This window comes from Zonotrichia albicollis, chromosome 16 (assembly GCF_047830755.1).
Source record: "Zonotrichia albicollis isolate bZonAlb1 chromosome 16, bZonAlb1.hap1, whole genome shotgun sequence".
Taxonomy (NCBI): domain Eukaryota; kingdom Metazoa; phylum Chordata; class Aves; order Passeriformes; family Passerellidae; genus Zonotrichia; species Zonotrichia albicollis.
Genome location: NC_133834.1, coordinates 13,891,753 through 13,913,456, shown reverse-complemented (window position 1 = coordinate 13,913,456; position 21,704 = coordinate 13,891,753). Strand labels below are relative to the sequence as shown.

Here is a 21,704-nt window from a genome sequence, read left to right as displayed (position 1 = left end):
CTTTGCCACTATTTTGTTTCTGTACCCACTAGGACCTACCAAAAAAGAGGCAGTGGGTCCCTCATAGATACCTGTGGCAAGGGCCACCCCTTTTTTATTCCTAGAAAGGTCCCATTGTCTCACTCTGACCCCTGGAACCTTCTCACATCTTCATGGTGCTCTGTGCCTCTGGATCTGCTGAATCTCTCCCCTCCTCTTCCAAGCCCTCTAGCATCTCTTTGTGTCTCACTGGGCTGAGAAAAGGCAGGTCTGTAAGGTGTGGTGGCCATTACAGGCACATTGCTGGGGGATTGTGTAGATCTGGTGTAGGACTGCACTCATCTCTGTTCACTGACTGCAGTTCTTGTTCTCTGCCAGGACTGAATTCCAGCACAAGCACAGCAAGACTCAGAATTCTGATGGATGTCCTCATGCAGGAATATTCCACCTAAGCATTGCAGTGTGGTAGCTGCTAAGAGGGACGTGTTACTGAATTCCACCACCTCCCCTCCTTCACCAAAGTCCTGTTGTTTTAGCAAATTCCACCATTCCCTCCATCCCTTTGCAAACTGCCTCATGTTTCTAGGACAGCTCCATCTGTAGCAGCCACAGCCTGCAAGGTCAGAGTGGTTAAGAAAATCCATTTGAAAATGTGAGGGGTGTGTTTCCAGTGAGAACAGCTCTGCAGAGCTCTGCAGCTCCACATGCTGAGGCTTTACCAATGTGATTTTGGACCCTTTGAGGTGGGAACAGAGAGCCTCTTACAGACCCCAAGGCTCTGTGAGCACAGAGCTCACCTTCAGCACCTGCACTTGGTGGTGTTGGAGCTGTGCAGTTCTGCTGTTCTGGTGGTGATGTGTGAGCTCAGGGCTGCAGCCCTGCTCCTTGCTGAGGCTTAATTTAGGGCTAGGACAGTTTAGAGGAAATGGTTTGAAATGTTTACAGAGCTGATGGCTGCTTCTGCTGGGGGAGGGAGCGTGCTTGCTGTTCCAGCATGGGGAGCAGCCAGGGCTTGGGCTGCTCCGTTCCCTTTGTTGGGCTTTCATCTCTCCGGTGCTGTCATCCAAAATCAGTGTCTGTGAAACCACAAAATCACCAGTTTGCTGTGCTGGGAGGAGTTAAAATGACTGCAAACACCACTCCTCCCTGCAACAGCTCCCTGTACACTGAGATCTCTCCTGCCTCACAAACAGCCTGGAACAGGGACTGGGCTCCAGTCAGGACTGGGATGTTTGGGCTGTAGCAGGTCAGTGCAGATGCACCCTTGTGTCCCACAAAGCTGGGGACAGGTGGGAGCAGGTCCCCCTCCCCTGTGGGACCAGGCTGCAGCAGAGGGGGAGCTGCACTGCAGCATCTGGGCCACTTGGGCTTGGGGAAGAAGGTGGAGGTAGAGGGGTAAATCTGGCTGTACTTTAGCAAGTCTTAGGTGCAATTAAACCTACAGAAACATGCCACAGATTGCAGGGGTGGGCTGCAGCTTCCAGTGGTTGCATCATCTTTAACAAATCAGCCCAGGACCCAGAAATATAAACACATCTCAAATAACCCGTGGCCCGAGGAAGGAAGTGCACAATCCTTTAGTTCTCTTCACAGCAGAATCAGAGCAAATCCTGAATAAAACTGGGAAATTCAAAGTGGATGAAAGGCAGTACTCTTCTGGACAGTGGGTATTTAGACCTGCATGGGTGGAGGCTGAGCCTGTGGTTTTGCAAAGGAAAGCTCAGGTTCTGCTTTGGACACCTTCCATGTCCTAGGCCAGGATTACCTCGTGTTCACAGGCATCTGTTTTATTCTGGCTTCTCATCTGCTGGTTGCTGCTGCTGCAGATGCTTTAATGATCCCAAACCAGAATGTTGCTCTAGTGCAGCTGCTGTCCTGATCTTATGAATCTGAAGTCTTTAATCAAGATATTTAAATAACAGTGGGCACATTTGCTAATCAGACTTTTTGGGATTTTATTACCTTATCAACTGGTGAAAGCAGCATGTCTTTATAATATACTCAGTGTTCTTCTGATGTCCTGTTGAGGTTTTACACTGAAAAAAAGTGTCAAGTGTTTGTTTTGCAACAAAGCAAAGTGAAAGACACAATAGTTCAGCCAGGTAACTCTAACCTGGAGCATTCCTTGCAATGCACTCATGGCAGAGGCAGCAGTTAATGGCTGCTTAAGGGGTTGTTAGGTGTAAGGAAGCTCTGCAAAACTTTAAATTGGGCTCAGGTAATGAGCAAAGCTAAACTAATCTTACCCAGCAGGTCTCTGCAAACATCCAGCCCCCCCACCACGGGGTTAGAACAAAGGGCACAAAGGCACAAAGGTGCAGCTCAGCGGCAGCTTAGGTACCTTGGAGGTCTCCACACATAAAGAGGTGCTAAAAACAAAGTTCAGCTGATGTCTTTTTGGGGTAAATGTTACTGAGTTTAGTTCAACACTTATAGCCACCAGCCCTTCATAGTCTGAAGGTCTGCAGCCTCTTTGTTGTCTTTTATAAGGGATGGTTTGGGGAGGATTTTTACTCTGCACCCTGAGAAGTACCAGAGGAGAAATACACCCAGGTGAGGAGGTGGTGCTTCTGAGGGGTAGCAGCAGGTCTTCTGTAATTAACAGTCAGCTAATGAAGGGCCAGTGCACTGAACTCTGTGTCTTGGTCTCTCCAAGCTGTAGAGAAACACCTGGCACATGGAACTCTGAGCATATCCCTCCCATTTGTAATTTGAGAAGCCCCAGGTACGATTTGCTTTGTGCTGTTCCAAATAGCTCTCCTGTGGCTGTGGTCAGCCTGGTAAAGCTTTTCTTGCAGGCTGCAGGGAGGGCTAGAGCTGTGTGCAGGGGAAGGGAAGTTGTAATGCTGATGGTGGTGGGCAGAAGGAGTTTGGAGGTGGGTAGAAGGTTGGGTGATGCCATGGTGGTTCCTGGTGCCAAGCAGCAGCTGGTGCAGCACAGAGCAGTGTGAGAAGGGCAGCAGAAATTCCACCAGCTGCTTCCTTGGATTTCATGGAGCTGGAGCTGCCAGAACTTGTGTGGGCCAGGTTCAGTTGCCTCCCATGATTGCAGAGTTCCTGCTCTGCAGAGCTCAGCTCCCATCTCTCCTCTGCTGCTGCTTTATTCCCATTCCCCTGAGCAGCTCCATGTGGTGAAGGGAGCCAAAGGACAGCTGCAGAAAATGTGGACATGGCAAGGGTGGGTTCACTCTTCATCCTAATGATGGTGGGTGTCTTCATCCTAATCCACCCAGGTGTTTTCCTGCAGTAGGGAATGTCTGCTTTGCCAGGCTCTTCACTCTCTGCTCTCCCTGTCAGCATCCTGGCTGTTTGAGCTCTGCTTTCTTTGTTCATGAGATTCACCCTCATCAAAGCAGTCTCCAGGAACTGTCATTAAGCATTCTGCAGTGAGTTTGGCGGGGCATTAGGAATTCAATAGCCAATAAATTAATGGGGTAAGGATGTATTTTTTTTTTAACACACTGGAATTTGGGAATGACATGCTGTGCTATAAATAGAAGTGGATCAGAGTTCTGTTCAGGGTCTGGCATGAACAAAAACTGAACCAGATGCTGAAAGCTGTTCTTTCTGGCTTTTTCTGCCCTGGGGGAAGGGACCATGTCAGATTCCTGAGATTTTGCCATACTGCTGTTTGTTTTCCTTGGCTTTTGATCTCTCACTGTTCAGATGGTACTGGGCATCATCCCTGTCCTCAGCCAGGACTGGCCTGACTGGATTCAACCAAAGGAAAGGAATTGCTGTGCCTGACTTGTGGGGGGGCAGGAAAATGTCTTACCCACATGGCACCTCACAGGCTGAACAGTTCAATCCTTCAGTGCAGTTAAGCACTGCATGAAGAAATCCATACTGCCATTAACTGACTTGGGTGGAAACAAGCCCAGTAAATGCTCCATAGGTGGCAGAGGTGGCTCTGGCTCCTCACCTCCGAGCCACCTAGCAGCTCCCAGCTCTGCTGCAGCTGATATTGCTGACCCTGCACACCAAATCCCAGTCCTGGTAAGGCACTGGGGGTGTGTGTGCCCACTCTGGATGTGCCAGCTGCTGTCAGCTGTGATAACCATGCTCACAGGTTAGAGCTGAATCCCTCATGGGAATGAGAACCACATCTCACTTGGCCACTTTTGACCTCAGAGAATGGCTCAAAGAATATGTAACAGTGGGTTCTTTGGATGCTTGTGTTGGGTAGAGAAGCTGCTGGGATTTGGGAGGGGGAATGGCACTTTTTTCTTGGGAGTGGCATCCTGGAGGGCAGTAGCCTGCCCTTTGCTCCTGTGGAAAATGTGTGTGGAGCAAGTCTGAAAACACACTGAACAACAGAAGGGGAAAGATTTTTTTGTGAGAGGGTGGCCATCTCTAGCTGAGGTTTGCTGCTACCTTTGTTACCTTGGTGTGTCATGCAGATTGAAGTTGCAGCCAGTTTGAGACTTACTGCAGCCTTGCCTGGGTGCTGCTGCTGCAGGCTCTGCTGCCTGACATGTGTGAGCTGCAGGGAGATGTTTATCTGCATGCAGCAGTGCAATTCTGGAATGACCTGGGGTTGACAAGGAGCTTGGGCAGAGCATCACAAAGTGTAGCTGGTGCATTGTATTTTGGCTGCTGTTCCCATGGGAATGCAATACCCAGCTCTCCTGGACACTGACAGCTTCATGCTCACACCATGGAGCACAGGGCTTGCAGAGAAGGGGCTGCATTACCTGAGAGTTAAGGGATTTAACTCTGATTCCCAGGGATTTGACTGCTGATTCCCAGTGTTCCACATCTGCAGGTTGCAAACAAGCTGCTTCTCTCTGCTCCTCAGCTCCCCCTCAGAGCAGTTCAGGAATGGAGGGTGTCTCAGAGTGTGACATCTGGCATGTGGGGCCATGCCTGGGGTCACATCTCTTTCCTGCACTGCCATCCTGTGCTTTTTGGAGGATGTAGAATCCAGCCTGTCCTGGCATGGTTTTGTCTTTCCTTGAGAAATGGCCAGAGTCTCTGAGCTTTCTGGTGGTTTGTGGGGAGCTGTGGCTGCCCCTGGGGCTCTGTGCCCTCTGTGTTCCTGGCCATGGGCAGATGGAGTCACAGCTGGAAGTCTGCTGTTGGATTTACTACCAGAGGGGAAGGAGAGAGTGGGAGTTGGAGGCAGAAGTTGCTTGGGTGCTGTTTGCTGGAGCAATGGTTCCCTGCTGGTGTTTCAGCTGCAATTGCTGTTTCTTTTCAGGACACAGGGATTGGCATGACCCAGGAGGAGCTGATTTCTAACCTTGGTACCATTGCTCGGTCAGGCTCAAAGGTAAATTGGCATGAGGACCCTTCCCCCTCCCTTAGAAAACTCTTCTCCAGTTACAACCACTTTTGTTCTCCCAGTAATTTTTCATTCTGTTTTGCCCCTTGGCCCTGAGCCCAGCTGTGAAATGACACCCCTCTAGGGAGGTGAAACCTGTGGAGCCTTCTTTCATTGGTCCCTGGTGTGCTGTGGGAGGCCCAGGGAGCCCAGGCAGTGCTGTTGGGCCCTGTGTGTGGCACTGCTGCACCCACTGCCTCCCTCCAAACACCCTCCTGCCCAGCCATCCCTACAGAGGGGCACCCACCCATTGGCATTTGCCCCCTGTCCAGGGGAGCAGCAGCTCTGTCCCCACAGCAAGGTGTTGTACATGTCTTGTACATGTGTACCTGATTTTTGTTTTCATCTCTGGAGGCACCGTTTTAAGGCTTCCTGCTCCTGATTCATTGAGCTCTCACTTGTTTTCCTTTTACTGCTCTCCTTCTCCAGAGGTGCAGTCCCTGTGAGAAACCCTTTTCCTTGGGAACCTTCCTCAGAGCATGGGGTGAGGGTGCTGGCCTGCCAGGCTGCAGTGCCTGAGGAGCCCAGCTGGGCATTGATCACAACCCCCAGCAATGCCTGAAGTCACTGTGTGCTGCTTTGTGTCTCCTTTGTTCCTGTAGGCTTTTCTGGAAGCTCTGCAGAGCCAGGCTGAAGCCAGCAGTAAAATCATTGGCCAGTTTGGAGTGGGTTTCTATTCAGCCTTCATGGTGGCTGATAAAGTGGAGGTGTTCTCACAGTCAGCAGAGCCAGGCAGCCCAGGCTACCACTGGTCTTCTGATGGGTGAGGCTGCAGAGAGGGGGCAGCATGGGGGGCTGTGTGCAGACAAGGCATGGCCTGACAGCTCTGCAAGGACAGGGCTTGTGTGTTCTCCCAGGACCTGGCTGAGTGCTTTAGGTCCTGCTCTAGTTATACCCAGTAACAAAGCATGGCCAGATGTGCCAGGGTGGGAGCTGCAAGGGCAGGGTTGGTTTGTCAGAGCAGCCATGCTGTGGGCAGAGCACCTGGCTCTCCTGTTCATCCCTGCTGCAGGGAATCAGCTCAGGGGGCCACAGCACAGGGACAACTGAACCTCCTTGCTCTGAGGTTTGGCTTGGGGCACCCACAGAGCAGAGCTTGTGCAGCACTGGGGGCTGCAGGCACCTCTCCCTGTGTGCTCATCCTTTGCTTTTGGCGTGAAGTCACAAACATCTGTGATGGCAAAGCTGTGGGCTGCTGGACATGTTGGAATTGGAGCTTCTGAGGGTGACAAGCGCAGCATCCCCTTAAAATTTCCTCAGAATAAAGAATTTACTACATTCTTTAAATTCTTGAGAAAAGTGAGACACCAGACTGGTTTGGGTTTTCAGTAGCTGGTGTCTTTGCAGAGCAGTGTCCTGGGTCTGGGGTCTCTGTGGGGAAAACAGACACATGGGGTGGCTGGGGTGGTTTTTGGGGTTTCTCAGAGGCACAAGGAGCATTTTTTGCCTTTTCCTCTCAGCCTTGAAGTGCTGTGTGTGCTCTAAGTTGAACAGTTTCTCTGTGCTATCATGAGTGTACCTGAGGCACAAACTGACACAGTGTTTGTTTCTAATCCTAGTTCAGGCATGTTTGAGATTGCAGAAGCATCTGGGGTCAGAGCTGGGACTAAGATTATCATACACCTCAAAGAAGACTGCAAAGAGTTTGCAAATGAAGACAGAGTCAAGGGTGAGTAGAGGAGGGGAATGCTGTTACCCCTGGGGTCTCTTGGGGCTCACAGATGGGAGGTGAATTTACAGATTTTTTCCTCTCCTGCACCTCCTTTCACCTGCTCTTCCTGAGGGAATTCCTGCTGTGTTGTTTCCACAAAGGTGACCCTTGTGTGTCTTCTTTCCATTCCAGAGGTGGTGACAAAATACAGCAACTTCATCAGCTTCCCCCTGTACCTCAATGGGAGAAGAATTAACACATTACAGGTGAGGTGGAGGCCACAGGCAGGGCACTCATGGAGATGAACCTCTGTAATGCTCCTCTGGAGACAGGAAACAGCACAAAGCTGTCCCTGGAAATCAGGGGAGGATTGTCCAGGATATCACAGATCTTAAAGTGATCAGTTAATTAGAACAAAAGGAGACAATCCAGCTGAAGCCATACCTGCAACAACTTCTTTGCATTTATTGTGGGAAAGTCTTGGAGATCAGCAAGATCTGTTATCTTCCCTTGTCCTGAATTATTATTTCATTGCTTTATGATGCTAATTCTGTTCAAGCCATGTGATGTGTTAGTGCTGATGGGATTGCTCATATTGCTGGTGTGCTGACACCTCTCACTGCAGTTCCTTCTGTCCTTTGCATGGAATAGCCACTGCCAGGGAGTGGTTGTGGTTTTTCAGCAGCTCACAGCCTGATTTATTCCCAGCTCCTAGCTGAGCATTTTCTGACCACTGGCATTGTACTGCAGCCAGATCCATTTTACTCAGATGTTCTTGGCCCAATTGCAGGCATCTCTTGGGAGAAATTAATTATCTTTAAAACAGAAATCTATGAATAATTTTCCTCCAGCATGTCCTCTTCTGATTGTTTAAAGCTTTCTCACCTAAGAGAGCAGGTAGAGAGCATTTGTGTGGCTTTTTTGTTTCCTGGAATGTGGCCCTGACTGCACAGACTTTCAAGACTGTATTTAAACATTTTACCACATGAATTTCTCTAAGGTTCTGTAATTGGTGTTATTAGTCACTGATTATTTATTTGGATTCCTGCATAATAGTGTTTCTGTTCCAAAGGCTTTCTAGCTGTGCCCCTTAAATTACAAAACCAGAAATAGCTTTAGACAGCTGTTTGCTCTCTCTGCCTGACAATCAATAGAACAGGCTCCCTGGAGAAGAGCAGTAGTAGAGCAAGGGGTGAAATGCCCTTAATAGAGACATGGACTTTTATCTTCTTATCAGAAAGTCTGTTTTCCCTTGGGTTACAGCAACAGCTTGAGTCTCATTGTGCTCCCATTTCATGCCCTTTCTTTATCCAGGATCTTGGCTTTGTGCTTTTCCACACATCAGCATCAGTTCACTGCAAACAGAGCCACAGTTGGTTCCCTGGTGGGGTTTCTCCTCAATGAGCCTGTGAATGCTCACAGCATGGAGCTGGGCTTTCTCTGGTCTAACTGGGATAACTGTTAGCTACAAGTGAGCCCCTGAGAATGCAGCACTTTCCCTAACACAGCAGAACACCTTAGCTGCTGTTCTGCCTGCCCCTGCACAGGCCCTGTGGATGCTGGAGCCCAAGGACATCGGTGAGTGGCAGCACGAGGAGTTTTACCGCTTCATAGCGCAGGCCTACGACAAACCCCGCTACGTCCTGCACTACAAAACCGACGCTCCCCTCAACATCCGCAGCATCTTCTACGTGCCCGAGCAAGTACGTGTGCTGTTCCTGCCCTGGCACCTCTGCCCTGCTGCTCTGAGAGGGGACAAGGGCAGAGATCCCCAGGGAAGGGAGGCAAACGTGGCTGCGGGGGGGGGTGTCTCTGCAATGGGCTGGGTGCTGCAGGGTGGTTGGGATACTGAGCCATGAGAGGAGCAGGGGTGTGGAGAGCCTGGTTTAAGCATGGCTTAAAGAAAGAGGCCATGAAGGTATTCAGCTGAGGGAAATATAGAAGTCTGCTGTGAAGCAGCCTTTCCCAGGCTTGATCCTGTAAATAATTAGGTTCTCAGCCACCTTTTATATAAACAACAAGATTCTCTGGCCGTTCTGTCCTTGGCTGCTACTGGGAACAGACAGCCAGTCTGGGAATAGATATGAAGGTTTTGAGAACTCTTCATATCATGGTGGGAACACTGATCTTGGTTTCAGTAAACTAACTTCAGGTATTGTAAACAAAAGGAGGAGCTGAAGCTTTCTCTACAGCCTGTCAGGAGCTCAGATTTTGCAATATGCATGAACTTAATTAACACGGTGACTGATTGAGTGAATAAACGGAGTGAGATGCGAAAAATCAACAAAGGTGGTCGCTCCCTCACTTGGACACAGGGGGATGGCTTGGATGGGTCCCTAGGGAAGAGAGCCAAGATTTCAGCTCTTGTTGGGTTCAGCATTGTGGGGAATACCACAGTGTGATGTGAGCACCTTGCACAGTGCTGGTGTTTCCTCCTGTCTCTTTTCCTGCAGAAGCCATCCATGTTTGACATCAGCAGGGAAATGGGCTCCAGTGTTGCCCTCTACAGCCGCAAAATCCTCATCCAAACCAAAGCTGCAGACATCCTGCCCAAGTGGCTGCGCTTCCTGAGAGGTGTGTGTGCAACCAGGAATGGCAGATTATGGACAATGGCTTCCACAGGGATGAGGCAGGGGCTGCCCTCCTGAGCCTGGCACTTGTTCAAGGGTTGCTTTGTGTTCCAGGTGTTGTGGACAGTGAGGATATACCCCTGAATCTCAGCAGGGAGCTTCTGCAGGAGAGTGCCCTGATCAGGTAAGCAAGAGTATCTCTGGACTGAGATACAAGGAAAAGATGTAAAGCCATGAGGGAAAGGGGACAGTGGACTCACTGCGGCCCTGCACAGAGAGATGTTCACCTAAAATGTCTTGTCTGGCTCTAGCAGCTGTCTTTAAAAAGGCTTGTTCCTCCTGCAGGAAGCTCCGTGATGTTTTGCAGAAGAGGCTGATCAAGTTCTTCATTGACCAGAGCAAGAAGGACCCTGAGAAATATGCCAAATTCTTTGAAGAGTATGGGATGTTCATGAGAGAGGGGATTGTCACGATAGCAGAGCAGGATGTCAAGGTACCATGAGTCTTGAAACACTGAAGGCTGATAGGAAAGATTACCATGAGCTGGGATGAGGGAGACTGCTACTTCCCATGGAACCTGCATGCCCATAACTTGTGTTCCTGGGTCTGCCAAAACCTGGGGATTCTCTAGTGCCTAAACTTGCACTCTTTCTGGCTGGTGCTGCTTCCCATTTATTTTAAGACTCCATAGAGTCTCTGCACCCACGCTGTTGTCAGCTCTTGTCACAGACACATTTTATGAAAAATCCTTTCCTTAGGATTTTTTCTCCTGAGAAGCTGAGAGGCCTCAGGAACAAAATGTAAACAATGGTTATCTGCTGCTGTGGAATGCAACAGGTGCATCTGTGATTGGTCTCATGTGGTTGTTTCTAATTAATGGCCAATCACAGTGAGCTGGCTCAGACTCTGTCCGAGACACAAGATTTTGTTATCATTCATTCCTTCCTTTTCTATTCTTAGCTAGCTTTCTAGTTAAATCCTTTCTTCTATTCTTTTAGTATAGTTTGAATATAATATATATCATAAAATAATAAATCAGCCTTCTGAAACATGGAGTCAGATCCTCATCTCTTCCCTCATCCTAAGACCCCTGTGAACACTGCCACAAGCCCTCGCTGGTGCAATGTCACCTACCACAGGCAGTAAAGATGGGCCTTCCCCTCTTGTTGTCTAATTCCCATTTCCAGGAGAGCTTGACTTACATCCTCCCTAGATCACTTTTCTGCCTCTTTAATATCTGGAGCAAGAAAGGAGGGATTCAGAATACCCTGAGCCATTTTGTAGGGCTGCCCAGAGGCACAGGAATCCCTGGGGCTGGGAGGGGTCGGGTGGAGCTCAGTGGCGCAGAGCCTGCTCTCACAGGAGCATGTTCCTGCAGGAGGACATAGCGAAGCTGCTGCGCTTTGAGTCGTCGGCGCTGCCCGCGGGGCAGCTGACCAGCCTGAGCGACTACGGCTCGCGCATGAAGGCCGGCAGCAGGAACATCTACTACCTGTGCGCCCCCAACCGGCACCTGGCCGAGCACTCGCCCTACTTCGAGGCCATGAAGAAGAAGGACATGGAGGTGGGTGAGCAGTGGTGCCACGTGTTGCAGTGTGATGTCATACCTTGCCTCAGTTTCCCGGTCCTTCCCCAGGTGCCAGTCGCCACTCCTTTAGTGCTGTCTTTCAATCCAGCATTCCAGAAGGGCATCAGTGATTGGCAGAGTTCAAAAGATGCCTCTCAGCCCTGGGGACATTGGCCATCCAGGTGTCATTTGTCCCCTGGGACTCCTCCCCTTACCTGGTTGGTGGGATCCCTACCCCTTCCCTCCCCCTCTCCCCGGGGTTAAAAGACATGGTGACCACGGGGTCAGGGAGTTCTGTTGGAGCTGGTGCTGGATTCAGAGGTCTGTGGGCTGGAATAAAGCTCTGGATCCAAACCCTTCAGAACCCAGCAGGACCCAAGTCCTTTCCTTCACCATCACCTTAAGCTTCTCCACCAAAGGGAAACCTGAGCTCCTGCATGCCTGGACTTGTCCCAAGTGCCCAGCTGCAACATCCAGCTTAGCCAAAGGTGTCTCTGAGCTGTAACCACCACAGCTGCTGCCTTTGGTCAAGCAGCAAGGGCCAGAGCAGCCCAGGCGCGGTTCCATCCGGCAGTACTGGTATAATTCCAACAGCCACAGCTGGGGGAACACCCTGAGCTGCTGCAGCAGTGGTCAGGGCTGGCTCTCAGGGCAGAGCAGGGCACTGAGGCCTGTGATAGAGCCCTGCCAGCACGGTGCCTTTGCCTGGCCCCCTCTGCCTCTGCTCTGTGGCATGAGGCCAGGAGGGACCTGTGACACACTCTTAACCACAACGTTAAACAAAAACCATTCAGCTGTTAGGAGTATCCAAAGGGCCATGGGAGTGGAGAAGGGCATGGAGGAGAGGCCATATGAGGAGCAGCTGGGGGCACTTGGTCCGTTCAGCTGGAGGAAAGGAGACTGAGGGGAGACCTCATTGTGGTTTTCAACATCCTCACCTGGGCCAGCAGAGGGGCAGGTGTCCATCTCTCCACTCTCATGACCCAAGGGGAAGGCTGGAGCTCAGCTGGGAGGTTTAGGTTGGGTGTCAGGAGAGAGTTTTCACCCAGAGATGTTAGACACTGGGACAGGCTCCCCAGGGAAGTGCTCACAGCACCAAGCCTGTCTGAGTTCAAGAAGCATTTGGACAATGCTCTCAGACACAGGGATTGCTGGGGTGTGCTGCACAGGGGAGAGCTGGGACAATGATCCTGATGGGTCCCCTATAACTCAGCATACTCTGTGATTTAGTACTTGTACAGACACTTGGTTCTTATATCTGTTTCCTACCTTTGCTGGACCCCAGAGCAGGAGGCTGGGAGCTGCTGTGCAGGGCTGGAATTGTGTTATAGTTGTCCTCTGTGGGCAGGTGAACCTCTCAGGGCTGGAGTCACTGCTGGCTCTCACTTTCCCTGGGCAGCAGGACTTGCTCAGCTGCAGACCTGCCACCCATAGTAACAAATCCCTCAAGGGTTTGCTTTCATGTCAGGCCCTGAGTGGCAGTCACTGTGGGGTTGAACCTTTGAGATTCCTGTGTGGTACAGAGCTGCCTTGGGAAGGAGGGAATGCTGTTACACCCCAAACAATGTGTTGTATCCCTTTGTTGGCACAGGTGCTGTTCTGCTATGAGCAGTTTGATGAGCTGACTCTCTTGCACCTCCGGGAGTTTGACAAGAAGAAGCTGATCTCTGTGGAGACAGACATTGTTGTTGATCACTATAAGGAGGAGAAGTTTGAGGAGAGCCGCCCAGGTACCGTGGGGCTCCCCTGTCCCCTCCTGCTGCACACTGCCCTGAGCAAGCAGTGAGGGGACACCTTCCTCCCCTGCTCCTGCTGCTCCTGAGCAAGAGCCTCCCACCCTCCCATTCTCATGGACTGAAGCAGCCCAGAGTTTCGCAGATTGGTTTCATCTCACATGATCAAATTTCAATGGAATGTCATGTGTGGAGTTGCCATGATTTTATTTCAACCCCATGCATATATCTGGTGCCCAGACAGAGGCAGGCAGCCCCTGGCAAGGAATGAGCCTGCTCTCTCCCTGAGGATATGTAGGTGTGTGCTGAGTGGTGCTGCACTCCCACAAGAGAAATGATAAATGGAAGAGTGGAAACTCAGCTCATTGTCCATTGCACACTATAGATGCACACTCAGATGTGCCCTCTTTCCCTGGCAGCTGGAGAACGTCTGACAGAGAAGGAGGCTGAGGATCTGATGGCCTGGATGAGGAATGCCTTAGGCTCCCGAGTCACTGGGGTGAAGGTGGGTATTCTGTGTCTGGTAACTGAGTACAGGAGATCCACAGAGGCAACAATGTAGGGAAAAAAGATGATTGGTGGTTGGGGAACTGCTGCCACAGATTTTTCTTTGGACCCTGTGGGAAGGCATTCTTTCCTGTGCCTCCTCTGTGTAAGTGTGTGGATGCTGGCATTTATCATTGGCTGGTCAGTGTGGCAGCAGAAGAAGCACATCTCAGTGTGTGTTGAGCAAAGCCATTGCAATTGATGCTCAGGTTACCAGAGCAGGCTGGTGACTTTTCTTGCTTGTGGAAAGGTGTATTGGCAAGGAATGCTTTGGGTCCAGCTGCAGCCACTGCCTGTGGGGCCATTTGGGCCCCCATCTTTCCTGCTGGTTTAGGCAGCTCCTGTGGGATGGGAATGAATCATGTGGAGGCTTGGTGTGGATCTGTGCTGAGGAGACTCCAAGCCCTCAGACTTTCCCCACATGTCCAGGCTTTCCACATTGACAGCAGTCTTTTGGAAGTCTCATTTTGCAATGTCTCATTGTTCTGCTGAAGTGCTGAGTTGAGGACATCAAGGGTTTGTCATCCTTTGCTTCTGCTTGATTTGTGAAAGCTTTTCAGAGTGTTTGCTTGAATGGTAACTGCCCGTTGAGGGCTGCCAGTTTTACTGCAGGCTCTATCATTTGGGGCAAAGCAGGATCGGGATCTTGCAATCCTTGGGTGACCTTTTCCCATTCTGGAGGTGCACTGGCCATGGCAGCCCTGACAAGTGCTTGTGCCCCAGGTGACCACGCGGCTGGACACGCACCCTGCCATGATCACCGTGCTGGAGATGGGCGCTGCCCGCCACTTCCTGCGCATGCAGCAGCTGGCCAAGACCCAGGAGGAGCGAGCCCAGCTCCTGCAGCCCACCCTGGAGATCAACACAGGGTAAGGGACAGCACCAGCACCAGGCCTGGGGCACAGCAGCCTCTCAGATGTGGAGGGAGTGTAAGGCTGCCAATTAGCAGAGTCCTCCCCATTAAGTGCAGTCAGTGCCACAGAGCCTTAATCTGTGAGTGCCCCACACACACTGTGCAGCCCTCTGGGGACCATGGGGGTTGTAGGGACAGATAGGAGAGAGGAGAGAAGCCCCCAGAACAGGAGCAAGGAAGTTTACTTTGGTGACCCACTGTGACTTACCTGCTCATTCTGGAAATAAATTTCTCACTGTGTCCTAAATCAGCAAGTTTCAGTGTTGATCTCTCTGTTACAGGCATGCTCTGATTAAGAAGCTCAGCGAGCTGAAGGACAGTCAGCCTGATCTGGCCCAGATGTTGCTTGACCAGGTGAGAGGCAGACCTTCTCCAGAAGCAGCACCATCCTTCCCAGAACCAGCTTGCAGACCAGGCATGGCAGGGAACAGGGTGAACCATTACAGTGGGCAGGAGTCACAGCCTTCTGTGGCCCCTGGGCATTTCTGGGACTTGTGGTCCATGTTTTCCTAGCAGGTGCCCTAGAAGACATTCTTGGTTTCAGCATGCAGGTCCTGGGAGGGACATTCCCTTCCTCCCTCAGGCAGGTTGCTTTGGTGCTTATTTAGTGCTTCCTTCTCTTTTTCAGATTTATGAGAATGCCATGATTGCAGCAGGACTGAATGAGGATCCCAGGCCAATGGTGAACCGGCTGAACGAGCTCCTCACCAGAATCCTGGAGAAGAGCTGAGCCCAAGGACTGAAGGATGAACTCTGTGCTGATCTTGCCTCAGGCACTGTCCAGCACAGGTTCATGGGCAGAGGGCAGGGACAGTGCTGGGGACATCCAGCCCCCTTGCACGGGGAAGAGTCACCTGTAATTATCAGATCATCAGCTTGTTCAAAGTGCAGTGCTCTTAGTGGGGACAAAATCCAGAGGATGTTGCTTAAATAATGTGCCCAAAATTTCTGACTTGAGCCTGAAGAGCCTCATTTCATACTGTTACTAAAAATAGCCTTTCTCAAAACAGATGTTGGCAGCAAGATTCCCAGTTAGGTCTCTGAATACCCCTCCCTATCCACAAAATCCCTCCTCACCTTTGTGCTCTGAACAAGCACTGGAAAAATCAATTAATTAGTTAAGAAACCTGCAGGTGTGACCAGGCAGGAGCAGTTTGCTGGCATGGAGACAGCTTGCTGCCTTTGGCAGACACAGACACTCTTGGTGGAACTTGTCAGTGCAATCCCATGGCAGAAGAGATCACTGAGCTGCTCGATAAGTGAGTTCATCCTGGTCTTGTGGAAAAAGGGAAGTAACTGGGAGGCAGCTTTCTACTGTGTGGCTTTCTGGAGAGTCTGGGATAAACTGCACACCTAGCTGATCTGTATTTATGATAAATAAACACTTATTTTCCAGACATCCCCCCCACTTCACTCTCCTCTTTATTTTGTTGGTCTTTATGTCTTCCAGCTGGTGATGTTGGTTTGTCTCTTTGGATGCTGTTTGGTTCTTCAGGGCATCAAGCCCTGGACATGGTGGCTGTGAAATCAAGAGGGTGCAGAGGGGAAGCAGGAGAAGCTGTAGCTGTGAACCCTGTTAGTTTTGTCTCTGACAATGGGCTGTAGCCCTTGGTTTGAATCAAGGAGCAGTGGCTGTTCAGACAGAAATGCCATGCTAGGTTCCCTCTGTGTCTGCTTACACCATGCAAATGCTTTATAAGGATCCTTTCTCCTGCTCAGTGGGGCTCTGAGCAGCCCTGCTATTTGTTTAGCTTATCATTAAATTGCCAGATTAAGATGCTGGGACTGGGTTTGGTTAACTCTTTGGGTGCTGTGCTGGACAGGACAGCCTCCAGCTCTTTAGGCTACAGGAAGCCTTGCTGTGCACAGAGGAGTGAAAAATTCCTGCTGCTTGGGGGACCATTTGAGAAGTTTTATTACCATCACCTAACATTTCATTTTTGTTCAGATGCAGAAAAGGAAAAAAATAATGACAGTTAGAGGGTGCTGAGACAATCAAGGAGCCACCTTCTCCATGCTACAGCTGGTGATAAATCCTGTCAGGAACACTGTGGCCAGCAGGACCAGGGCAGTGACTGTCCCCATGGGCATTGCTGGGGCACCTCCAGTCCTGGGGCAGTCCTGGTCCCCTCCCAACAAGAAAGACATTGAGGGGCTGGATTGTGTTCACAGAGAACAGAGCTCCTCACCAGGAGCAGCTGAGGGAGCTGGGGAGCAAAGGAGGCTCAGGGGGAACCTTCAGGCTCTGCACAATTCCCTGACAGGAGGGGCCAGCCAGGTGGGAGTCAGGCTCTGCTCCCAGGGAACAGGGACAGGATGAGAGGAAACAGCCTCAAGTTATGCCAAGACAGGTTTAGATCAGATACTGGGAAAAATTCTTCACTGGAAAGGTGGTCAGGCACTGGCACAGCTGCCTGGGGCAGTGGTGGAGTCACCATCCCTGGAGAGATTCAAAGGACATGGATGTGGCACTGGGGACATGGGCTAGTGCTACATTAATGGCTGGACTTGAGGATCTTTTCCAACCCAAATGATTCTGTGATTGTAACATGGACTGAAGCAATTCAAACCTTTGGTGGTTTGTGCTGGGAGCAGCACAGCAGGTGAGTGTGGAATCCTGCAAGCTGCACACCTGATAAAGTGCCTAAAAACAGGAGTGTTGATACAATGAGCTGAGGCTGGATGCTGCTTTGTGGCCTTTGCTGTTTTGGAGCTGGCCATGAGCTGCCTGACACATCTTTAACCTCCCCATCCTGTGAATTCTCCAGGAATCCCAGCAGCCCTTCAGGTGCTCATTTTATGCCACGAGGGATTTGTGACTGAAATGTCAAATAAGATGTCTGTCACTGGAGTGCACACCCACCCTGAGTCCCTGTGCCCATCAAACATGGGGAGAGGTGGTGATGGTCCTGGCATGCAGGAAGGAGCCACAGCAGCAGGATCAGGAGGGTGCTTTGGCCCAAATCTCACTTTGTTTGAGCCACTGGATCCTCACCTCTGGAACTCAGCTTTTCATTATGCAAACACCTGCAGGGAATGCTGGTGTGTGAGGATGATTTTCCTGGCTAACAGAGCAGATCCTGGTGGGAAAGGTGGATGTATGGCATTGTGTTGATGAACACAAACTGAAGTGCTGATAGGAACATTGGGAAGCTGCTCTAAAGCTGGAGTCTGGATGATGATTCTGTGTCTGAAAAGGCAACAGAGGCTCTTTGGTAAACAGTTTCCTGTAAGCAATGCTGCTTTGTGCAGAAAATTGATCTACTGGATTTAATTTTTTTTTCTGGATCTTATTTACAGCTGCCTGACTTTATCTTGGGTTAGGTTCCTGAGGTTTTCTCGGGGGGTTGATAATTTTTCACTACAATTTAAACTCTGTGTGCTGAAAATCCATTGGTGATGAACAATGTGGCTTCCTCTCCTGCCCTGCCCAGACCCATCAGCTGGGAAGTCAAACCTATATTCTCCAGGGCAGAAGATGGAAACTATTTATGGGGAGTGAAATGCAGTTGGAAAGGACATTCCAGAGACCTCGTGCCTCCAAACTTGGACAGAATCCCTCTCACGTCTGGCGTGGGACGTTGGAACTGGACTGGCCATGAAGGGGATCAGGGGCCACACTCAGAACAGTTTTCTCTTGTCCAGACTTCCTGCTGAGCCCATCAGGAGTGTCTTGGGCAGGCTCCAGGTCTCTGATTTATGGACAAAACACAAGCCAGGAATCTGCACTCTAAGCTCCTTGAGCAGCAACTGTTTAAAACATTATGGGAAGAAATGGCCACTGTTTCCAAGAGAAGAAAACCTGGGAGCCATTAATAATGTTTAGCACTTCTGCAGTTATTAATTAATCCTCCTGCCCTTGTTGTGAAGTGAATCAGAATTATTCTTACTGTACAAATAAGGTCTGCATGGAGCTTAAATAGATTTCCTTAAGAGACACAGTCAATCTGCACTAAGGACACAGCACAGGACTCCAGAATCTCAGCACTGAGACAGATCCCTCAGGATCCAGAGGCATGAAAAAAATGGATTTGGATGAGGCAGTAACACAAACTTACAGCACCTTCAAGAGGCTCTGCCCAACCCTGCTCAGCTGAAAGTTCTTCCCAGGGCAGTTCTAGGTCTGCCCAAACCTTACCCATTGAAATCTTGTTTCCCAATAACTCCTGAGATTTCAGAGAATCTATGGAAGCTTGGCTGCTTATTGGGATTATCCTGTACTAAGTCCTTTCCAGCTGGATTTCTCCCTATTGTTTGGGAAGAAAAGGATGCTAAATCTGTTTTGGTCACTACTCAGAACTGCTCACCTCCTGATGCTTCTGGAGTGAGTGAAACATGGGTTTTCCTCTTCTTTCATCTGCAGGAAGAGAAAAAAATTGTCATTTGTTCTCCCTCTGTTCTCAGAATCATCTTTTGTTTCTCTGTTACCTCCCTCTTTACACTTCACCTGCATCTTCCCATGGCTGATGCTGTGGTTCCATGTAGCCCAGGCCAGGGGAGGATTTTCTCTGCCTGGACACTCATTGTCCCAGGATAAACAGTGTTCCTTGGTGCTGGAGCTCCTTCTAGCAAGAATTTCATCTAAAATCACAAAATCCTTCCCATCACATCCCTCCTGGAACTGGTCTGACATGCAAACAAGTGGGAATAAGTAAAATCTGCCATAAAGTCCTGGCTGAAATGGAAGAGCTGGCAGGAGCACAGGGACCAAAAGCTTCAGTAAGTACTTAAATTTGCAAAGACTCCTGATGGTCTCATTGTTAAATCTATTTACAGCAGCAGGAAAGATGAAAAATTAGGGAAAGAAGCAGTTTCCTTGTCTTTTTAAATCCACATGGCAATGAGTTTAATGAGTTGTCCATTAAACATCCATCCAGTGTTATTCCAAATGTCAGACAGGATCTGCAGGGGATTTGGGGTCAGTTCATCCAGTCTGAGGAGCCAAGCAGAGCTTGTTCTCCTTCTGCAGCTCAAGAAAACCAGGCCTGACTGGGGTTAAAACCCAGAACTAGATCCACAAACCAGTCCTTCATGGAACTGTGCCACATTAAATCCTTTGAATCCCAGAAGTCAGAGCTGTGGCAGGAGGCAGGGGAGATTCAGCTGGTTTTGTTCCTCAATCCCTGCACTTGTTCTGTCCCAAGCAGTTTAGCAGGTATTGTATAAAACAAGTGTTCAAAGTTACCTTGCACCATGTTTCAGGCAATCAAATGACAGGGATTGGGGTTTTTAGATGGGAACTGTATTTTTAATGTGTTCAGAGATTCTTTAATGCCCAGTGCCCTGGCTGAATGATGGTGATTCTTCTTGGAAATGAGAATTCATTTCAGTGTCCAGGAGAACCAGCTGGGTTTTGGTTTGTACCACTCAGACTCATGCCCTGTGAGTTACTGAATGGAGCCAGGCTTGTTTTCCTGGCAGGTTACAAGAGGAGATGGATCCAGTGGCCTGTGCCATCCCAAAATTCACACCTGACAGGAAAACAAACCAAGCTGCTCTAGAGGAAAATGTTGTATTTTCCTTTGTTAGGCCCTTTCAAGTCTCTGTGCTGAGTTTGCACTGAGCTGTCATCCAGAAGGGAATTAACACAATAAAATGATGCAAACCCAAACCTCCCTCATTGGAATTGGCCTCAGTGGCTGCTCCTGTGATCACTGCTGACCTGGATTGAATCAATTTGTATGAAAAGCTTTAAAAAGTTTATCTGAAGATGCCAAAGAATCACCAGTGTTACAAGTCTTAACAGAGAGCAGGGGATCTGCTCAGTTTAAAGTGAAGCAGGAATTTTGAGCAATGCTGACTGCAGCACACTGGGGATGAATATGTAAATTCTGTGCAATATGTAATTAGTGTGTCGTAGATATGTAGATAACAATATTTACTATAAATCCCACTGCACAGCCAATTCTAGCAGTTATTTTTATTTTGAAAACCTTTTCATGTCAGCAGTGATGTTCAACAGTCCCATAAGGGTTGTTTTCTGCAGAGAAAACCCAAAGCCCCAGGTGAGAGTGAATACCCTGCCCCTCTCAGTGTGTCCCAACTGCTGTAGTTCAGGGTGAGTACACACTAAACTAAACCAAAATTTTCATTCTGGAGCCTAAAACACTGCAGCCCTGAGCAGTATCTGATACAGAGCAGTTCCCTGGGGGGGGTGGGGGGGGAAGAAAAGTGAATTATTAAAAAATTGGGAGTGCATGTCAGATCAGCAGCCTGATTTTGGGAGGGTTGCTTCTCCTTGCTGCAGCTGTCACTGTTGCTGCATCCTCCAGCTGATGTTGGGTACAAATTGTGACAGAGAACCAGAGAACCACGTCCTTGCTGCCTTTAGGAATGTCCTGTGAAACAGATGCCATCTGGGAGCCAGGATGGACCATTAAGTGCCAGTGCTTTTGGATGTATCTTCACTGGGAATACCACATTTCATTTGGTTTTTGAGTGTTCTGAGCTCAGTTTAGGGCATTGTGCAATGAGATGTTCTTGTGCCTTGGTGTAGCTCCTGTGTCTTGCTTCAGAACTGGAGTATGTTCAGTGTTTGTGCAATGGGCACTTGCAAGTCCTTGCAGGATTTTCTTCTGAGGGCTCCTAATTCCCACCAGTGCAGCAACTTGAGCAAGAACTGGAATAAACCAGCAGAAGTGTTGAAAGGCACCAACCAAAGGATTTCTTCTCATCAGTTTTGACATGGACATGTTGAACCTCTGGGGAAGATTCACTGCAGAAAATACACCCCTCAGTTCTGCCAAAATAACCATTCTTTGCTTAAAATTCAAGGGTTTCCAGCTAAAATGCTTTGGACAGATTAAAAATTAAATTGCTTTGCTGGAAGTGAAAACTCACAGTGTTTCAAAAGCTTATTTCATTCTAAAAGTTGTAGTTGATTCTTTTTTCTTAAGGTTTGCAAACAGCCAATGCCATGACAGTCTCAGGTTCTTTTGGTGATGTCAAATCATGGAGTGAGATGTAATTATGGGGCAATGTTATGTGGAAAGGAGACATCACATTGTTCACCATTAGAGCTGATTTGCAGTTATTAGTGAAGTGCTTGTCTTGATGTTTTCAAAGCTCCAGCATGTTCAGTGTACCACTAAACCCCTTTCCTCTGCCTCCTGGCCTGTTAGGAAGTGTTGCTCAGGAGTGATTTTGGTTCTTGCCACAGCCAGCCTGAGCATTGAGAAAGAAGTTCTGATTTCAACATTGAAATCGTAATTTCAATCACACATTCAAAATGCAGATTCAGCATATGAACCCTCCCACCCCATCTCAGGTGATTTTATGGCCACAATTAGCTAATGATTTGGAGGAAATTCTTGTTTATCGTGACTCCAAGGTGATACTCACAGAGGATCCTGAGCCCTGAGGAGCTAAATGTAGTGAGTAGAGCACTTGTTTTCCTGCTCTACTCCAGGCAGAAAAAAGTAC

The 21,704-nt window shown here is 49.3% G+C and overlaps 1 protein-coding gene and 1 long non-coding RNA gene across 2 annotated transcripts in view; one reads left to right on the top strand and one right to left on the bottom strand.

Annotated features, from left to right (window-relative positions):
* The window catches only part of TRAP1 (TNF receptor associated protein 1), a 23,805-nt gene extending 8,115 nt beyond the window's left edge, over positions 1-15,690 (top strand). The window contains exons 5-18 of the mRNA XM_005492112.4: positions 5,180-5,251; positions 5,905-6,065; positions 6,862-6,971; positions 7,146-7,219; positions 8,501-8,656; positions 9,407-9,527; positions 9,638-9,707; positions 9,869-10,016; positions 10,902-11,087; positions 12,682-12,820; positions 13,243-13,328; positions 14,093-14,238; positions 14,564-14,636; positions 14,911-15,690. Of these exons, the coding sequence (XP_005492169.2) occupies positions 5,180-5,251; positions 5,905-6,065; positions 6,862-6,971; positions 7,146-7,219; positions 8,501-8,656; positions 9,407-9,527; positions 9,638-9,707; positions 9,869-10,016; positions 10,902-11,087; positions 12,682-12,820; positions 13,243-13,328; positions 14,093-14,238; positions 14,564-14,636; positions 14,911-15,012 (1,644 nt within the window). The 3' untranslated portion in view covers positions 15,013-15,690. The remainder of the gene's footprint in view (positions 1-5,179; positions 5,252-5,904; positions 6,066-6,861; positions 6,972-7,145; positions 7,220-8,500; positions 8,657-9,406; positions 9,528-9,637; positions 9,708-9,868; positions 10,017-10,901; positions 11,088-12,681; positions 12,821-13,242; positions 13,329-14,092; positions 14,239-14,563; positions 14,637-14,910) is intronic.
* LOC113459905 (uncharacterized) lies at positions 15,242-21,704 on the bottom strand. The gene is made up of 2 exons (XR_012582924.1): positions 18,590-21,704; positions 15,242-17,472 (listed from the first exon to the last, which is right to left on the bottom strand). It is a non-coding gene; the product is annotated as an uncharacterized LOC113459905 (long non-coding RNA).